We start from the raw sequence: 20,775 nt of genomic DNA, 5'->3' as shown, positions 1-20,775 counted from the left end.
ACACATTGCTCCCTTTGTGTTGAAACCAAGAAACCTTAAACTGTTGTGGTTCTTAACCATACTAACTACCCGCCTTGTCAATATCCAGAGTGCATCCCTTTTCTTTCTTTGAAACTGTCTGTCCTGTGCATTCCTTTGCAGGGTGGGTTGTACTTCATAGTGTTGCTCGAACTGTCTTTTGTAATATAAACAAAGTAGTTATTTTTGATACAACCTTGACTGGACAGTCCTTTTTTATCATTGGGTAATAATTGTATTTTCGCTATGTTGCACCTAACCAACGACCCACGACCTTTTGGAGCCAAGCCTACCGTTACGTTACCAAATTGGATAAGGAGGTTTATAATTTGCTTTTTATTCCAATCTGTTTGGATCCCTTTTAGTTTGTTAGAGGTGTGGGGCTGATTGATGGTTTAGGAACAGATATTCACCCCATGACCACTGATTCCCCTGCAGTTAATTCGTCACAGTTGGGCACTTCAATGCAGACAGCAGTGATGTTTTAGGACTGTAATGACAGACCTCTTGACTGGTACCTGCCACCGAAGCTATGCTCTACAATGTCCAGCAACCAATTGTGCAATGTGATTTCTTTTTAGGACTCCAGGAATATTGTTATCCTCCATCCTATTGGGGTAGTTAATAGTGGAGGATTCGATCAGACGCCAATCGGCTTGCAACGGCAGCTCGATAACCTTGCAGCCTATATGTCAGCCTATATGTCAGCCAACAACCTACTAATAAACCAGGCCAAAACCAAAATCATGATTTTTTCAAAAGACATTCGTCCTCACAAAAAACCTACATCGTGGACAGTAAACAACATCAGAATTGAGGTGGTTTCCCACTTCAAATACCTGGGGGTGGTAATCGATGGTTCAAGCAAGGAACAGAAAATGCAAGCTCACCTCTGGACAAAAACAAAGCTTTTGACTTCTCAACTCAAAGCGATCGACAGGAAATTTGGCAAATACTCACTCTCCCCGGCCATTGCCTTCTATAAAGGGAAAATAGTGCCAGCGTTAACATACGGCATGGACGCAATGTTCACGATTCCACACCAACTATGGCGAAGGCTAGAGGGATACATCTGGAAATCACTTTTGGGTTTACCAAATGCAATTCCCATCGAAGCAGTCAGAAGAGAGCTGGGGCTGCTCTCGTTAAGCGCGACTGTCAGTGTGGCCTCGCTTGCCCTGTTTAGAAAGACCTTAATAAAAGATGGCCTTCAAATCTGCAACTTCATCAGCCAAGAGCTGTCCTCCACGTCCTCCAAAGCCGTTATGCTTTGGGTGCGTCGGCAAGAACACACACTGGAGGAAGTGTCATGTTCCAAACTTGACCTAATTTCGAACCCCCAAAGGGTAAGCGAAAAATTAAAGAACCAAGACTGGATCTCCACCATAGAAAAAGCGGCAGCAGCGAAATGCTTAAGACATCTCCCGCCAACATTTAACAAGTTGAAGTCGCCCCTAAGTTACTGTGCTAAATTCCCAGACAAAAAACTTCGAGGAATATTTTTGCGAGCACGTCTCAACCTGCTCCACACAAGAGAAATCTTGGGGATTAGATCTTTAACTGCCATAACTACCTGCAGGCTATGTAATGATCCTGACTCCATGGAGTCAATACGCCATCTTTTGCTGAACTGCCCCTCGCTGAACCGAGAACGCCTGGCCTATCTTCCTCCACTATGGCACGACTCAACCCTGATTGAAGAAAATACATGGTGGTGCCGTTTGATTTCTGGTGAAAAACCCCGCTGGGCAACGGCTACGGCAAAAATAATTCAGGAGGCTTTTCTCAAAATTGCGAACCAAAGCTCGAATTCCTTACCGGAGGTGCATGGTGGATACCAACATGACCACACAGATGCACGACATGAAGTCTCAACTGGCGAATCAGGCGTCGGCTGAATATCCCCCCTTTTATTCTGTAAAATTCCCACCTTGACTTGATCGCAACTTCCAACGCCTCGCCTGATCGCCGCCTTTTGCACCTGTGTGGGTCTTCGAATTTTATTGAAACTAAGAACTGATACCCCTTGTAAAAATCATGTTTTTCTAGTTGATTATGTACAAGTAATAATAAAAAAAAATAAAAAAATAAAAATAGTGGAGGATATATTGTCTAGTTAATGTTTTGAGGAGGAAGGAAGTCATGGACTTGACACAAGGAATTGATGTAGCCACATTCCCCCTATTTCATCTTCCCACTGGAAACCTCTGCTTTTCGCAATGGAAATTGGGCCTGGCTACACTGAGAGGACTAAACCCACTGTTAAGACTGCTTTTTATTGAACACTTGCTTTCTTGTTGGTAACTTTATTCTTTTCCAGTCCTGCTGCCCTTAACGAATCACTCTCCCTCTTCATTATCTGCAGCTCATCTGCTTGTGCCCTGAAAAGGTTGTTTCCTGAAAACGGCAAGTCAAGGATTTTTGGGGAGTTTCCAGTTTCAAACCCATCAGTCTGATGCAGGAAAATCACCTAATCTAGAGTGTAGAGCATGTCACATCACGAGATGCCAAATCATCTAAATCCATGGTCAATCTGCTAATGTGCTTAGAATACAGCAAGCCCTGCGACAATCTGTCTAGAGCAATTCATTTTCTTTTCTGAGGAACGTACTGAAGAAAACCCTGATATGCTTTCCAGAAGGACTGATTGTTTCTGGCCAGCGAAGCTGTACTACTTGACGTTTGAAGCTAAGCACTTGTGGTGCAAATTGTCATAAATAATCCTCTTCCACTGCAGTAACTGCCAAATAGTCGGCTGGCGGTGGACTTTCCAAAAAAAGAAAAAAAAGACCCAGTGCTGGAGCTTTGCATTTTCTCTCCAGAAGGCACATAGTATATGGGGTGTGTGAGGGGTCAGTAAGGTTAGGCAGACCACTGCTTGTAGATTTCCCAAAATATGCCATTTTATTAAAGAAATCATATACAGAAAATACCTTGCTTGCCCTACTCTACAGTGGTATTCCTTACCTAGTCTAGAGGCTAAGGCAACATTCTCTAGCATAGGTAAACTGGCCCTCAAGCTAAACAACAAACATACAAAGGAAATTATATAACACAATAAAATAAACAATATTAATACACTGTCTGAATGGCCTTCTCCTAACCTGGGTAAGGTTCCTTCCCCAGGCTTCAAAGTTAATTTCCAAAATGTTTATCAAGAAAAATTAAATGTTTTGAACCATCTTGTAAGTTCAAGTCAACACAAAATTTCAACAAACAAAAATCCACTGGTAAAAATTCTTTTGTTCCTGGATGAAAAGATCCAATTCCAACTTCCAGAAAAGAAATAGCACCAATGGTAATCCTGGTTATGATGATAAATCGTCTCTTCTTTAAGATAATTTGCCACAATTAAAAAGAAGGTGTAATATTATTCAATGTCAATATTAGACAATTCGTTAGGACTTCTTCAGTTTAAACTTTACATTTGGTATATTTTTCAGGATGCTTTTTCTGTGCAGCTACGTCTATTTTCAACAACCAAACATTTACTGTTGGTACTATGAGAACAGTCACCTTTCTCGCACAGTACGTTACTGCTTCAAACCACTTCAATGTGACATCTGCTGACAAAGTAATATACCACCCCAGTTCAAGTATAGCTACTAATGCTCGGTACTGTTGAATTATTAGGTCGGTTTTGACAACAAACTTCAACCTCTTCAGGTAGGCAAGGCACTCTTCCTTTTAATGGCTTTCTTAAAAGGGGCAGCCTCTTTGCCTCTTCAGTCTGTCTGCCTACCACAAGAACAATCTGCTTCTACCCATAAGACTCTCTCCCTTCTAGCTTCAGCAGTCTTTCATACCACAGGCTGTATTTACTTCAAAGTATTCTTCACAAGCATTTGGTTCCCCCTTCCCCAGCTTTGTTCCCACCATTCTGCCAATTAGCAGCCTGAGTAATTACCCAGAAGCTTATGTGCCACTCTCTCAGCTTCAGGTAACAATGGGATGCCTGTTTATTATGTCACATAATGGGTAAGAACTTCACAGTGTAGTTAGATGATTCTTTAACTTTTGGCAACACTGGTTTCACCATGAAAAGGGGTTTCCTATTGACTTTGGTAATGCTTGTTCTTCTCTTCAAGGCTTCAGACTCGTTGCTTCTTTGTAATAGAATAAATGTCACTCCTGGATATAGTATAGAGTTCAGTCTCTCGAGTGAAAACACAATTGGGTACACGCAACATCTCCTTCAAGGTTATTTTAAGGTTTAAAGTCGAATAATGAATTATATCTCCACGTAACGGTAAAGCAGATTCTGACTAACTATGGAAATTATAATTAGGCACACGCAACCTCCTTTTGATGTAGTTTTCACTCTGAGTAACTTGTAACTCATATACTGACAATGTTCGGTATTCGGTAATGTTTTGGGAGCATTCCCTTTTGGTAATTAGGGACACGCGACCACTCCATTACACAGAAACAGTCTTTAGATACATTAACAATGTACTTCAAGTACTTCAGCTTCTCACGTGAGTATTCATCTTTAACGTTATATGCGAGAGCTACAATTCCATTGTTAGCAAGCCTACTGATATAACAAACAGCTTGTACTCGCGTTTAACAACACTTACGTCAATTATCAGCTGGCTACAGTTAACAGCAAGGCTTGCACAGTGCATCCAAATGCTCACCAGATTCATAGACACTGGTTTTGCGGGTTCCACTGTTTTCCCGACTTCCTCTGCCTTTTCTACTACTTCTGACTCACTGGGGACTAGCACCCTTCTCCAGCATGGGTGTCTCCAGTTGGGAGTTCCTTTTTCTCCCGAGACCCTCGGCTTGCCTTCTGCTTCTGGTCTTAGTCTCCTGCACTTCCACGGCTCTGCAATCACAGCAACAAGGCTCACATGGGGAAAACTCAGCCTCCTGCACATCTTCCATTGCGCAGTCTCTGCATATAAGAGTTTTGGAGAACAGGACTCTCTCAGAGTTTGCAGGTGAAATCGGCTGTCTCCACTCTCTGGTGTTCCTTCTGTTCTTCCACTTTCTTGTGATTTGCCAGCCTCACGCTGCTCCTCTGCTACTTCTGCTACAGCCAGCCTTCCTGCTCTCGTTCCAGCTCCTTCTACTCCTCCTTTCCTGATAGGGATTTTTATGCCTCACAGGTTCATTGATAGGCTTCAGGTGTAGGCTATTAGCCTTAACTGCCTGACTACTGCAATGGCTACTAGGCTTAATTGCCTGACTACTACCTCTGCATGCCTCTTCATCCCTCTTCCTCGTCTCAGTACCTCTAGGATTCTGGGACTAGTAGTTTCTTCCACTAAAGTTAGGTTTTTCAACTTCTACATTATTCATAAGGGTGCATTTAATTCCCTTAAGGCTTTAAGCAGAGGGGCTATGAGAATGAGCTATTACAGAGGAGGACGGTTTAGTAAAGACAACCTTTCCATAATCCTTTACATTGTACCCTTGGATTTGAGACAGGTGTTTAGTCTGGGATACCAAAAAGGATCTTTTTTAGGTATAGTTTGTTCTGATTTTCTAACCTTAGGGTTAATAACCTTCGATTTCATGTGAGGTTGAGAGACATTAAAATTACAGAAAGCCCAACCTCTTTAGGTACAGTGGTAAGAATCTTCCTGTCACACGCAGGGTTGGGATCAAGAAGTGTCTGCTTTCCCCTGGTTACCTGGGAGGAGACCTTAGGCAGGGGTTCAGAGAGGGATCTGTATGATTCTTCACAGGTGTTAGAAAGTTGCATAGAAGGCTCTAAAAAATCTGGCAGTATAAGCATTCCACTTTTATGCATAGAACAGCTATTAACATCCCAACGATGACAGATGATTTAGTAGGCTATGCAGTAGTGGGATATTCAAGGCAGCTGCTGCACACATGGTAGAATGCATGAGTGGCATCAGGTCATCCGCAGGGTGGATTGTGGGGTGTAATCAAAGGCTCCAAATGTACAGAACTGAAGTGCCATTTGAAAAGGGCCTACCTGTCATTACCAAAGGAAAAGCAGCATCTTCATTCAGAAGGAAGAAGAAATGCAAAGGCCCCTTTCACATGAAAAACATGATGTTTAAATACCGACACAATAACAGCTTTGCATGTGTGTTTGCAAGTTAAAGCAAGACCTGAGAAAAATGTCCCCCTGCCAACAAAGATGTCTGGGGAAAGACATGGTGCGTGTGTTGACAAAAATCAAGGTAGATTATGCTTCACTTGCAAAATACCCAAAAACATTTGAAAAGAAAAACCTGCTTGGTTACCATGAAAAGTTACTGTGGTCCTATTTAGGCAGACTATGTGGGCGTCCTTCTGCTAGGGAAATCCAGAGAAAGCAAAAACAATAATGTAATCCGAATGCAGACTGGAAAAGCACATCACAATGTGGGCTGCGAATAAATGCATCATTCTTCAATGAAACTTTCACCCATCAAAAGGGGTACACTGTGACAATTCAGAACCAACAGTAGAACATAAAAAGTGTATTTTATTAATGACAAAGAAACAGCCCTGCACTTTCAGCACAAAAACAAAGTGAATCCTGATCACTAAAACACACTGTATGTCAAAGAATAAACACTTAGGTTAGAATTTGCAATCTGTGACTTCAATTTCAGCCAGGGACAAATGGTGGGGCTATGGGCAAACTCCACAAAATACTCCCCCACTGGAAGCCTGGCTTTTACATCCCCTCAGCTGTTAACAACTTCAATGAAGTGTGGCTGCTAAGGGGTGTCGAAAACAGACTTTCCCTAGACTTGGTATCTCTGAAAGGGCAGTAACGAGCAGGCCAAATGCTTTCACTGGTGCATCCCAGGTACTAATGAGCTGAAATCAACTTCAAACAACCAACTTCAAAGAGACTAATATAAAACAAACACTGGCCCACTGAGAACAAATGGCCTGGAGGCAGGATAACTAACATTTGACCAACATGAAGATTTACTATTCATTTAAAAGGACTATTATAATTTAGGCCTTTTTCTCAGCAACCATATGTCGTACTGATTACATGTATGTTTCATTTTTTACATAATTTCCAGGCGATTTTGGTGATATAAAATGTATCCACCTGCGACTCAGGGAACTGTAATGGCCATCTAAGATGGGTTTCTGGATGATCTGAAAATGTTTGAAACATAAGAGTTGGCATGCTGGTGGAGGGTAAAATTAGGAATATGGGTAATAAATTACATGGTGCCTCACTATTATGCTTTTGGTAATAACGGCACAAAATTGCCACATGGCCATGCAACATGGTGCGGACCTGTCTGCCATTTTTTTAAAATTCCCCATGATTAGCTGAATCACAAAATATGTATATTATGGCAGTTATTAGTAAAATTATGAAGCTTTGCCATATAACTAGTGTTTGCCAAAAATTTGACGTGAGAACAAATGGGGATTGCAAATAGTCTGCTCCAGACTCATAAGCCAATCCTTAAAGATGTGTTGGAGTTGGGAGGAGAGAAAGGGAACTGTCCAATCCTGTTTGTGAGAACTCTTGAAGGGAACTCCCCAATGATTGTAAACTTGATCGTGTCATTGCTGCTATATAAAGTGGAATGCACTTTGTGAGAATCCTCACCGTGTTCCCATACCTACTCCCCCAGGATCTTCCATTGAGGTGGCCAGGGAAGGGCCATCACTTTTGGATCCCAACCCAGGGGGTGGGCAAGCAAGGGAGGCTCACCTGAGTGGAAGGTCACAGGGGGATTGGAAGGAGAATGCCAGAGGGCGAGACATGGTTGTGATGCTGGAAATGCACTGGAGGGACAGGGCCTCCCTGTCCTTGTTCTGTAGTCCTTTTCCATATGTGTTCTGTATTATTTGCAGCTCTTCCTCTTTTTGGTTTGGTGCACAGACCCTTGGGCTACCCTTATGGCACCCATGGGTGGGGTTACAACCCTGTACCCCTAGTGTATATTTTTGGGCACCTGTATGTGGCCCACATAGCAGGGTATGGGCTGGTGGAAGCTCCACGCTGAATTTGACAGGTGCTCTGAGTATCCTCCATTTTGGGATACCCAGGCCCTGCCATTGAAATCAGTTGATTTCCGATAGGAGACAAGATAGCCCCTGTGGCTTCTTGCTTTCTATTGCCTGTTACCTTGTTTTTCCCAAAGCCCTGACTCTGTGCCTTCCCCCTGACTGGCTGTTGGGTGGAAGTTCCATATATGGTATTGTGGGGAAGTCCAGGCCAGACTGGCTGGAGCCTCCCCAGTGACTGTATGTTGTGGGACCAATATGCACTTCTTGTTATGGGTGTCTGGTTTCTGGTATGCAACCCAAAGACTGAGACAGCCCTGCCCGAAACTGGGATGAATGTAGTGTGGAGTGCTAAATGGCAGAGTGCTTGCCCCAGTACACATTCCTTGTTGTGAGCGTCTGGAGGGAGGAGAATGGCCTGAATGCACTGTGTGCCTGATTGGCTGCCTGCCTGCATGAATGCCCTCCTGGATGATTGGTTGCCTGAATGTGATCCAGCAGAGTGAATGAGAGACCAAACAGTATATATGGGGACCTCTGTCAGGTCTCTGAGTAGATGTAGATCCCTGAAAAAGTAAAATGAAAGTTAAATCTTGATCAGTATTTCATTTTATTTAATTTTGGTTAAGTTTCTTTTTGATTTCTGGTTAGGCCTTAACTTTAGTTTTAAGAATGCTGTTGGGAGCCCAAGCCAAGATGGTGGAATTGAGAAAAAAATATTTTTTGCTTCGTTTTACTCCACGTGATATATACGAACTGTTGAGCCAGATTGACATTTTTTTTCCTCCTTGTTTGATCTAAGTGCGCGTGCAAAGCGACAGTTATTTAAACAACGCTTATGAACTGCCTCTATTGAAGGAAACCTTTTTAAGGCTATATACAAGAGATTCCGTTTTTTAGTTGACAATAAAACTGGATAATGTATTTCAATGAACTTATTTATTTGAAAAGGCACTTTCAAAGTAAATGACAGAGCAGACTGCATAAGAAACCTTCAACTAGAACAAGCTAATGTGTTTAAAGTGAATCAAACTATATTTTGGTTTACAACAACTGAAATGCAAATGCAGCTCATTCAAGAAATATAAATAGACGCTATGCAGAAATACTTAAGTTTTCTGAACTACTGAGTATGAACAAGTTTGGAAAAAGAAACCTTTCAGTTGAACTGAGGAAATAAGAAGAAACACTTCAAGGGTTTGAAATTAAGTTTTCTTTCTATATGAAGGATTTTTGGGCCACGCAGATGAACTCTATTAATTAATTGAGTCTCATGTCAAGCCAGCATTTGAAAAATGTCTCATTTAAGAATTAAATGGTGTACACTTTAATTCAAAAGGAGAAAAAAACTCATAAGAAATAAGCCAACATATCTTCCCTTGAAAGCAATAAACTGTAAATTAAAAGCTATTCAATAACAAGGGAATCGTCCTCTAAGCAATAGCTGAGGACTTTCAGGTAATACAATTTTGTATTAGTTGAATTATAAGAAGTTGAGATGTAAATATAAATGCACACTATATTTGGTTTAATTTGTTGTTTTCTCATCAATGCAGATACTTTCCTCCAGAAGGGATTTCGAGTTCCAGTGTCTGAGTTTATTATTTTATCCAAATTCCCCTTTCCCTCTGGGGTGTCATGGACTCAAAGGGTTTTAAAGTTAGTTTAGAACGCTACGCTTTTGTGAGTCTGTGGGGTTCAGCAGCTCCGGCGTTGGATCTGAAGACTAGTCCTGACAACCTCTCACTGATGTAAATTGTTCAGAAGCTGAAGTCAAAACTGATGCTTAATCTCGAAGCCGAGCCCGAAGAAGAAGGTTGACTGCTGTTAACTTCACCGCAATCCGAAAGCTGCCGTGTCGTCGAAACTGTTCCGAGAGAGGACCTGGCTAGGAGACCTCTCCCCGAGCTACGAGGGACCATCGTGCACAAGCTGATCTTTACCAAAGCTCCCTGGATGTCAGACCCTCGAAAGGCTGCTGACCGGAACGGGACCGCCGAGGAGAACGAAGAGAAGCACCGGACATTCCATCCACCATCGTCGAGCAGTATTCGCAGGTTCGCTAACTGCTGGAGGCCTGTCGAAGCTGTGTTGTCCAGAAGTGGGAACCGCTTGACGAAGAGCCGCTGACGGCCGGTGCCGCAACGCTCCATTGATTAAGACACTTTGAATTCAAGGACGCTCTCGCCAGCACCGCTGACTGCTTTGTCCTGCCGGAGAAAGTCAAGGCTTCTGATGCGCTGAGGAGCATCCGCCGGTGGATTTCCCACCACCCGAAGACCACAGAGACGCTGGACGGCTAGACGCCCTTGCTGGGCCAAAGGTCTTCATAGACTCTTTGAGGCAATGAGCTATCGTCGTCGAGGTGCACCGCATGCCTTGTCTTCACAGGACGTCCACGAGCACCGCCAGGAACGAAGCTGCTGCCTCGACGCCTTTGTTCACCACCTCTTCGAGGGATCTCCACGATCCGTGGCTCCCACCTTAAAGGGAGCCGCTCAAAAAGGATCCATCGACGAACCAACGTCGAAATCTGCTATTCCAGGTACATTGGGTTTGTAGAACGATTTAGAAGGAAATACGACTCTTACAAACAATATATGGACTGGGCTTGTATTATATCTTTATTTAAAGGTTGCGCAGGAGGGGGGAATCCTCACACAGAACTGTGTCAAGGCAAATGGGCCAGTATTTTGCCTATTTGCTTAACCAATTACTTTTCCTCCTATGTCTATTGTTGGTTCACTTTATTAACTGACTTGTATGACATTTGAACTGAGTACAGTTGATGCATTTTAATGGAATCAAAGAGTACCACCTAAAAACTGTATATATTTACCATTTTAGATTATCATGAGCACACAGTGTGTTATTGTGATTGTGTACATAATTTGAGCCTATTTATATAAAGAACTGTTTGATCACTAACATAGTGTGTGAACATTCCTTTGTGGGTGCTTGGGGGCTGCACTGTACTTAGGAACCAGCCTGCATCACCTCCTGAGAGCTTAAGCCTTGATTTCTCGACGTTCCCTATCCAATAGAGAATCTTGGCTGGGGGGCTCTGAGCCTCTACTCTGCCATATAGAGAGCAGGAATACATATACTCCCTCCAGTCTTTACAATGGGATTCCCCTTCTTCCCTTTTTCCATCAGAAAACCCTTACTCGGCCTTCATCGGATATTTTCAATCTCATTCCACCCCCCCCCCATTTCCGACTTATACTGGGAAGAAGAAGAGGCAACCGAGAGTAGTGAAGATTACCTGCAAGAAATACCTTGAGAAACGGAAGGAAGACTGCCACCTACTACCATTAGATTGTCCCATTAATGGAGTCAGGCAGGGTCAGGCATTTAACACAGACTACTCACACCTGACTCCTATTTTAAGTATAAAAGGTGTGGTTTTGCACAATCAAAAGAGCGGCTTTGAATCCTGAAGGAAACCAAGGAGCAGGAGCTGTAGGGGGAAGAAGCCTGGAGGATCAGGGGGGAGAGTGGCGTGTTGTGACGCTGGCCTGGTGTTTGGAAGAGGCTGTAGCGTGGCTAGGGAGCCGTGTCTCCAGGGAGCCAGAGTAAGACAATCTGTGTCCTGCTGGCAGTGTGCAGCAAAGTGCCTGTTCCCCTGGGACTTGTGCCCATCCCAAAGGTGTCTGAGTGACAGGTGGTGAGACCCTGACCTCGATCCCACATGCCCAGAGAGAACCGCTCGCCTGCGCAACGCTAACCAGTGAGTTTCCAGTCAGTAAGCGGGAGAAACTTGGGAGTGTGCGGCTAGCTGGAGCAGGAAGGGAGAAAGACAGATTTTGAAAAGCGCCACGAAGTGGAAAGCAAGAGAGAAAGTGGAAAAAGTGAATGGAGCGCGAGAGAAAGGCGCAGAGAGAGCAGAAAGAAAGCAAAAGGTTTGAAGGTGAATAAGAAGGGTGCGAGTGACCCGAAAGTTAAGGAAAGGTGCAAGTGAGCACCGAGGAACAGAATAAGTGTGCAAGAGGCACGATAAGGAAAAGGACAGGTGCACGAAAGTAAAGAAGTAGATGTGCAAGAGTCGCAGTGAAAAGAAGGTGAATCAACGAAGGGTGCCAGGGGCACAAGGTGAAAGAGGAGAAAGCCAAAGAAGATGACAGTGTGCACAGCAAAGTGAAAGATAACAAAGGGGTCGATGAAGGGCCTGAAGATGAAAGGATAGGGGAAAAGCAAGTACAGGAAATACAGAGAGGGGCCAATGATCACAGTGGTCGTGCTTAGGAGGAGCAAAGAACCTAGCGTTTTCTAAAGTCTCCGATTTTACCCCATGAGAAGGCTGTGTGTGAAAGGAAGTGTAAATAAGTAAAAGGTAGATCCTGACAAGTTGAACTTTATGTTTGGAACTGAAGGGGCCTGAGCTTGGGGAAAGGAACCCTAATATGACAGCTGCCAGGAAAGACCTTAAGAAGGCCTAAAAGCTGACTGGGTCCTACGGTGGAGAGCGGGAGGCCATCCTTGAGAGTGGAGTAACCAAATCCCTACCCTAACTTTCCAGAGGGTCCTGAGCCCTTTGTAATCAAAAGGTGGCCTTAAATCCTTTCTCTTTATAGTGGGCGGGGGATGGGGCAAAACTGGGCAGATCCTTAGCCTATTTAACTAAAAATATTCATTTAATTAATTCTGCTTGGTAATTGTTTCTGTTTATTGATTTGTTTCATTATTTCTTGAAGTGAAATTTGTAGGAAGTAAAGAACTGTGATTTGTGTTCTTTTCAACCCACTTGTGTGATGTATTTATGATGAGAGAAGTTTATTGGGTTGTGCCACCGATAAAGTGGTGTTTCACATTTTAGTGTGATTTTCTTAACATCTAATTCAAAAAAATATAAATATATTTCCTGTACATCGGCCTGGTTTTTGGCTCATTGGTAGCTCAGGGGAAGGGATCCAAGGGGTATTCGATGAGTTGGAGATAGGGCTGAATATAAGAACTGACATTAACCGTTTATTGTGCGACACTTAGTTTGGGGAAGGAAGGAACGCTCTATGTTGATGGTGGCCTCTCAATAAACCGCTGCAGGATTGCCTGGATGGTATGAAGCTCTTACTAGAGGGGCCAAAAGTTGAAAACCCTACAACTCTGACTATTAGACGTCCAAGTCCCTGGTGATGAGCACAGGAGTGTCAAACAGATCCCTTTGTTGAGCTGGTACAGGCGTATAAGGTGGCAGAGGTTTGCCTTGCCTGTGTAGTTTCCGAGGCACATCTCCTGCTGGCGATGAAAGGCTATATAATACACCAAAAGACCACCACCATAGGCTGCTCAAAATTCATAATGGGAAAGCTAAGGCGGGGGTGAAATGAATGGAGCTCAAAGGTGTGAGGAGCAGATCAACTTTGATATGCTTCTTCTCAGACGCAGGAGTAATCTCGACGCCAAAGCAATCCGGAGGAGGGACACAAGAGCGTCCATCATTCTTTCGCATTTTCCCAATATATTTGGCACACCGCTCAACAAGGCAGCCATCAGCCTCTCAAGGAAGACGAAACAGCACTAGAAAAACAATCTACAAAACAGGAAAAAGACATTATGCAGAACAAAAATCCGAGATGGATGATGGATAATAATAAAAATACGAAAGCACTCCAAGTGTTCAGAAATGTCCCAGGATCAATGGAAAACAAGGTTGAGGTCGGGATGTGGGTGAGTTTGCTGGCTTGAACCTTTAAATGTGATTGACATATCCCTGTTCCACAGCATACCCTGCATTGATGTGCATTTTGTACACACGCTAAAATAAAGACATTATTTTGTTTCACGATTTCCTTATTCTTTTTGTAAGAAAAACCCTGTTTAAAATGTGCTACGGCGGCCGTTGGTCAGTGGGAATTTCCTAGTGTTTCTGAATTATGATGAACGCAGAAGGACTGAGAAAGTGGTCCAAGTGAGCGTAAGTGCCAGTGACGCTGCTGGAGGTCACACACACAATAAAATGCCTTCATCCCAGAAGATACTCAACCGTTCTCCACCGATTCTGTGTTATACTCTATCTACTATGGTCCAAGACCCGTATAGAAATGTCACCACTCAAGAACGAAGAGGCTAACCAGGAGGGAACACACAGAAACCACAGGAGGATGCAGATGATGTGTCCAATGGGCACGGGCTGCCGGCAACAATAGATGGGCTAACACCACCAAGCAGCCCGAACAATGGCTGCGCACTTTAGGAACAGCATCTGCGTGCAACACCTTGATTGGAAAAAGATGCTGGAGTTCCTTCTGCACATATTCCCCACCAAGGAGCCAACTGTAGTAATAATAATAATCATTTAGCATTTATATAGCGCTACTTATTATTACCCACGGCGTGTGGTGCTCATTTATCACCTGGGAAGGATGAAAGGCTGAATTTGGCCCTGCCGGGATTCAAACCTGCGTCAGCAGGCTCTGCACAGATGTCAAAGCAAGCACTCTACTTCTACTCACTGTGCTATCGGATGGCTAGTGGTAGAATTCTCATTCTATGGTCGGCTCTTGTTTTTTTCCCAATGGACAATGCCTGCCTTTCTTGTCACTCCCCTTAGACCACCCCATAAAAACAGCTCCTGCCTGGCTGTCATTCTCCAAAATGGCACGCTCCACCACGCCACACTCTTTGTTCCCTTTAAAGGGGTTGCCTACCCCCTGATTTCCCCTGTCCCACACCCATTTAACTCCCAATCTTAAAAATTTAACAATCAAAGCCTGCCTTTTTTGGTTCCCTTTTGGGAGGAGTATCACCTCACCCCCAACACCTCTGATCCTCACCATCTACACTGCACCACACCCTACCCTCTCCATCCCCATCAGGTGAACGAAGGCGGCAGCTTCCTAACACCTTTTCCCACACTTATCCAATCCGCTGTCCCTGCATGAACATGTGTGGAGCCTGCGTGTGGCCTCGGTGGTGAATGATAAGTGTTCCACCTAGGCAGCATTTCTGGTGCAAACAACTTTATGGGTGGCACCCGCCTAGAAACACTGGTGTCCAGGTGCGTTATAAATGACTTATATATCATATCCTATCACAGGGACCACAATCGGGTGGCACGACCAGGAGAACTCAAATGGCCCCAGACTAAACGTGTTGTACCTGTAATACAAAGTGAAGCATTTCTCGGTCATGCATGAGCGTTGTGCCACCATTCCATCCCAGGCACATTTTAAAGTGGCAAGTGAACGAACTATATGAAGTCAATGAGGTGTTCTGAACAGACAGTTAAGGCTTGTAGGGAGCACCTTCACAGACGGGTTGCAGGACCACAACATGATCCAGCTCTGACCAAAATGCAACGGGCATGCAAAGGCAGCAGATCACAGAAACTGGGAGACAAAAAGAACATTATCTAGCCCTAAAGAAGGCTGCGGTAGGCCTGACCTGATGACAAAGGCACCCCTGGTTTCCAGAAGTTTGCGCTCACTGCTGAACCGCTTCAGGAGGTTGATCATGAATTTGTAGAAGTAGGAGTTCATTGTTGGTGTGGATGGTGAGTACTCAATACCTTTGGCACCTGGAAGAAGAGATAATAGTGTTAAAGAAGGCCAACAGGGCGGGAGACCATTCAAGGCCAACAGTAAGGTCTAGCAAGGTTATCTATGAAACAGCAGGAACTAGAGCCAGCAGAAAATGCACAAGTACGGTGTGAAGCACGTGGAACCCATTACTAACCAGTATCAAACATTAAAATAAGTCTGAATATTTGTATTTATTTGAACCTTTACTGAATGCAAACATTAAAGTGGGGGTTCGGTGCTGAGATGGGACGGATAAATTAAAAGAGAGGAGATTACAGGAACTGAAAGGAAAAGCTCTTCATTTTGCAAGTGTTATTATCGATGCCTTAGAGAAGAGAGTTCTATAGGCTGAAACATTGGTCAGCGAAAACATGGCTACGAGACCCTGGCATACTTGAGGCAGGGATTCGTAAAAAAAGGTGATGGGTGAGAAAAGGGATATTTTGTTGGTGAAAGACCCAATGGAAATGCAGAGGGTTTTGAATCGGATTATTTTAGTGGGCTGTGGAGTAGGTGTGATCTGATTTGGGGAGTCTCAGCAAGAGATTGAAAAAATCATGTTAGGTAGAGGCTGTTGCCATAGTCATTTCTGAGGAAAATGAATGTGAACAACTATCATGGGAGAAGAGATAAAATACAATTTAAGTTGAATTATGGTTTTTAGGTATAGGAAGCAGGTGCTGTCTACGAGATTGATTCAGAGGCAGAGCGAGAGGTAACCAGCAAGATGTTAGACCTTGGTTTGGAGGTGAAAAGTGATGAGGCAGAAGGCCACAAAAAGGAGTACTGGATGTTGTCTAGACAGCTGAAGATCAAGGTCACAGTTCTGTCACCAGTGAGACTATTGGTAGACTAAATGGCCCTTCAGGCTCGGAATCAGTCCCATACTCTGTACTCTCGCTCACTGGCAATCTTGCCATCTCCCTATGAATGCAGAATTAAAGGTTTGGGCTTGTGATCTGTGGATCCAAGCAGTATGTATATTGGAAAACAAGAAGAGGGCCAGGCGGGTGGATGCCTCTTTGCCCCAGAAGTGCGTTTTCCTCATGGCTTGCCTGCACGTCTCGTCTGGGTTCCCTCAATCCACTGACATCTTTACGCCTGCTAAAGGCAATACATCCCCATATCAATTAATGCACTCCTCTACAGCAGCAGCCTACCATGATTCTTCCTGACTACATTTTACACTTTCTATAATTTATAAACAACCCCCGAGTTGGGCAATGTTTTTACCGTTCAGCCCTCAATGGTTTTACATGTCATGAAAGTTTATAGCAGAGTTGTCATAAGAGTTACATATCGTGCAAATTGTCCAGGCACCCGATTATGCAGTAGCTCCTGCTCGGCATTGTGCTGACCCAGAAATTCATTTTTCTCTCGTCTCCTTGTTTACTTTTTTGTTTTTTATGATTTATAAAAAGCACCAGGATACATGTGAAATTACCCACTTCAGGACAGACCAAAAGGCAAGGGGGGGGGCGGGGCAATAGAGAGGGAGGAAGAGATAGGAGGTCAGAAAAAACAGCAGTCCAGGTAGAGCAAAATCTAAACATTCCTGATGATTACAGAGCTCGAGTTTTTGAGGAACTATAGTACTCAATAAATAAGTCCACAGAGGTAATAGCGGCAGCACAGGTTGCAGAGCAGGGACATAGTTCAGGAGTGGCAATTGTTTCATGTTGCATTTCTTGGTTAGTACTAGTGATACTCTATTGTCATAATCCAGCTTTTATAGCACCAAGGTTTGGACTACTTCAATTTTGAATTGTCATCAATATTGAGTAATGGACAGATTTTTTTTTTAAACAAGGTGAAGTACCCAGCTCTGTCAGTCAGGTAAATGATCGGCATTTTGGATTACGGTTGCCTAAGAGTAGGATTTCATTTTCTTTCCGTTTAGGCATAGGCAGTTTAGCCATACTTATATTCGTTAATTGTGGATAAAGGCATTGTCATCAACTTTTTCTAAGAGGTGGAAAAGTAGTGGAGCATCATGTTTATAGAGTTGCAAGGTGTTGTCGTATTTGCCATAGTCGACCAGAGGGCATGTGTGCTTGTTGAAAAGGTTAGTGCGGATTCCTGCAGTAACCAACAAGCAAACCCTTGCACAAAGATTTGAAATTACCACATTTCTGGTGGGATTATTTGACCGATTTGAGTGCAGCTCAAGCCCATTGTGTGCTGGAGATGGTCAGGGAATGTTGTGTCACATGCAGCTGACAGGTCTAGTGGGGCCAGGATGAAAGAAAGATTACGGACAGCCGCTTTATGCATGTCTTTTTCCCGATTATCTTAAGCATTTCAGTCATTCAGTACTTCTAATTGAGAAGTGGGTTTCTAATGAGCCACACTTTCATTAGGTGAGGAACGAGGCAGACGTAACAGGGCGTGAGGAATGGATTGTGGTGGAGGGACCAGTTTAACATGCTCCTGATGGGTTTCAATGGTCCAGTCCTTATCACTAGGATTGGCAGTTGTGCATCATAGCCACAAAGGCCCACACAGTTCTCAACCGATTGCTTAGTAGGTACCTGCTTCCGAGAAACAGAAAATACACTGCAATCACATAGTAAACACTTTTTAAAACTTTACAAAGTGTTGAAGTCCTTCTCAATGCTTTCTGCGGGTTTCACACACAAAAAGAGGTTTACTTTTATGCTGGATTGCAAATTGTTTTCGAATTATGCATAGGAATCTGTACGCCTGTGTCAAACAATGACTGAACTACTTGCTGATAATCTTCAATACTGCCAGTCCTACCTTTCCTCGTCACAGTACTTTCTTTTTTCAAGGGAGTCTGCCTTCTGACCAGGAACATCCCCGTTTTTTAAACTAAGTCCACCACCCCACCCCACCCCTGGCTCTATAAAGGGGTCCCTCGAACCATAATCCTTCTGATCAAAGGCTACTGTACCAGGAACGATCTTCGCCCAAAACATGGGCGTTAGAGAGGTGTGCGAGTACCACCACAAAGAAGAGTTGCACTAGGAGTGATGGAGATTACCGGTAAGTAATCCGGGCATTGCCAATAAATCCAGCTTCCTCATCTAGTCCTTACTTCTCAATTATACCAAATGTCAAAGACTGGTCGAAGAAATGTCCACAAAAAGACAATCAAGCCAGGAAGGTTTCACAATACCAGGTGTAGAATATAGGTAACATCATAAAAAATGTGCAAGTATGCACTGCCTGAAGAACATGCTTACCACATTTGTGCTCAGAAGGCAAACCCAGATGCAACATGGAAGCATCAATTATCTATTTGCGGTAGCATGAGTGGTTGCCCTACAGATCTTTTGTGGAGAATCTATCCCATGCATGTTCGAGCAGGCAGCCATCCCCCAAGAGGAACTTCCCTGAGGCAAAGGAGCAGGGTAGGACTGGGACATGAAATCGGTCAAGGCATCAATGAAACAGAGGCCCACAGTCTTTTCAGAACAGATGTTCAGAGTATTGCGCAAGGTTGTGTTTTTGGCAAAATATGCTGCAAATATTTCATTTTAAAGTAGATTTGCTTAGAAACATTGGTTAAAACTAGGCAGTAACTTATGAAACATGCCCAGTCTTGCAAAAAAGAAAATGGCCCATTCAGACCAAAAAAAACAGGCCCATACTAGAATCAATAGCTGACTCTTTGAGCATTGCTCTATGGCCCTAAACGCCAGTGCTAGTCTGAAAAGGAGGATATGCCAGAAAGTGTACATACCAAGTGTACGGGTGTAGAGGTAGGAGACTGACACACAGGTGGCATATATTTGGCTATAAACTTTTATAATGCAAAATACGAGAGAGATCCCCATCTGATACATTATAAGAGGCGGTCTGTCCAAAACAAGTAGCCCACCATTGTGTGCCGAAACCTATTTTCTTCCCTTACAGTCTATATCAAACTAAGTAAAGTGATGATCTTCTTGGTCCAGAAGAATGTCTCCCTTCTTCTAGATGATGAAGCAAAGTTCTTCTCCTGGTGATAAAAAAGGAAAGTTCCAAACTAAAAAGCCAAATGTTTTACTTTTTTTCTCTCTCACACACACCCTCTCTCTCTCTCTCTCTCTATCTCACACGCTCTCGCTCACACACTCTCTCCCCGATTCTAAGCACTATGATAATAGATGGTTTTATTAACCATTTTTTTTTGCGGAATACAAATGTATCACCCTTGAAAACATCAAGGAAAGGGTGAGGGGGGGGTTCCTGCTAGGATGCCATCCTGTGTACTCCTGACTGAAAAGACAAATATCTGGGGCCGGTACTTAATTCGCTGAGCTATCTTGTTGGTGTAAGTGTTATTTATAATGCTATGAAACGAAAAAAAGTACAAAAAGCTACAAAACCAACCGCGATATAAAGAACATATATATATATATATATATATGTATGAATGGGCAAGACTGGATAGGGAACAAAAGCTATAGACAGGAGGGGTGAAAGTTGCAGAGCTATGGTTTGCGGATGGGTGATGGGGCTGAAGCCAAGTCAGAACCTTTGGCTATCGCTGTACAGAAAGCTGCTAGAACCCTGTTTAACAGTAGTGCTGTCTACGGAGATTTCATGAAGGCATGAAGAGCCTGACTTTAGCTATATGTTTGGCATAAACTGAATACAGAAATCAATGCCGAAAAAAAAAAGAGGGTGCCATGCTCGGGGAAGGGAATAGGATTAGTGTTGAGGGGTACACCAAACGGCCTAGTGCTAGGACCTAAGCGCACCAGGGCTGATACAAGATGTTGGGCCCAGTGCAACGGCATCATTATCTCATGTCGGAATATTACAAAGCGCTGCGCATTGCCACTTGACCAGCAGGCGAATTTGGGCCCATTCACACCTAATAATACGCAGTAGATTTTTCTGGGGGCACATACAGGGCCGTGCTGTATGCCACGCTAGACCATGGTGAACATACATCCTTCTGCCTCCTATTTTTGAGAAAGCCACGGGACAGGCTACAATAGGCCACCAGGAATATGTGGGGCACAAAAAATTGGTAGGCAGTAAGCAATGTCTGCTACAACACCGGAAAAGGTCTCTGCTATCCCCCAAAGGACCTGTGGCGAAAAACAAACAAGGGCCCATGGGGTAGGTGTTAGAACAGTTTTTCTAAAATCCAACTAAGGGCTTCATAAAACCATATCTGAGGCAGTACAAAAACTCCACTCTTAATATAAGGCTGTACCACCTGAGAATGGGGTTAGCATGTACAGAGCGGTCAGAGTCATTTTAGGAGGGAGAGAGGGCTCTAGGTCTGCCCAAAGAAATTGTAGCATACATATGGCTCCAAGAAACACTG

The 20,775-nt window shown here is 43.7% G+C and overlaps 1 protein-coding gene across 4 annotated transcripts in view; it reads right to left on the bottom strand.

Moving 5' to 3' along the window:
- VAC14 (VAC14 component of PIKFYVE complex) overlaps positions 1 to 20,775 on the bottom strand; it is a 1,997,670-nt gene that overhangs the window by 787,602 nt on the left and 1,189,293 nt on the right. For all 4 annotated transcript variants that reach the window (XM_069654807.1, XM_069654798.1, XM_069654816.1 and 1 more), the window contains one exon: positions 15,352 to 15,484. In XM_069654807.1, coding sequence (XP_069510908.1) covers positions 15,352 to 15,484 — 133 coding nt within the window. The remainder of the gene's footprint in view (positions 1 to 15,351; positions 15,485 to 20,775) is intronic.

The sequence above is a fragment of the Ambystoma mexicanum genome, chromosome 1p (assembly GCF_040938575.1).
Source record: "Ambystoma mexicanum isolate Mex_15411 chromosome 1p, UKY_AmexF1_1, whole genome shotgun sequence".
Lineage (NCBI taxonomy): Eukaryota > Metazoa > Chordata > Amphibia > Caudata > Ambystomatidae > Ambystoma > Ambystoma mexicanum.
The sequence above is the reverse complement of the archived record's forward strand: the minus strand, read 5'-3'. Positions and strand labels throughout refer to the sequence as shown.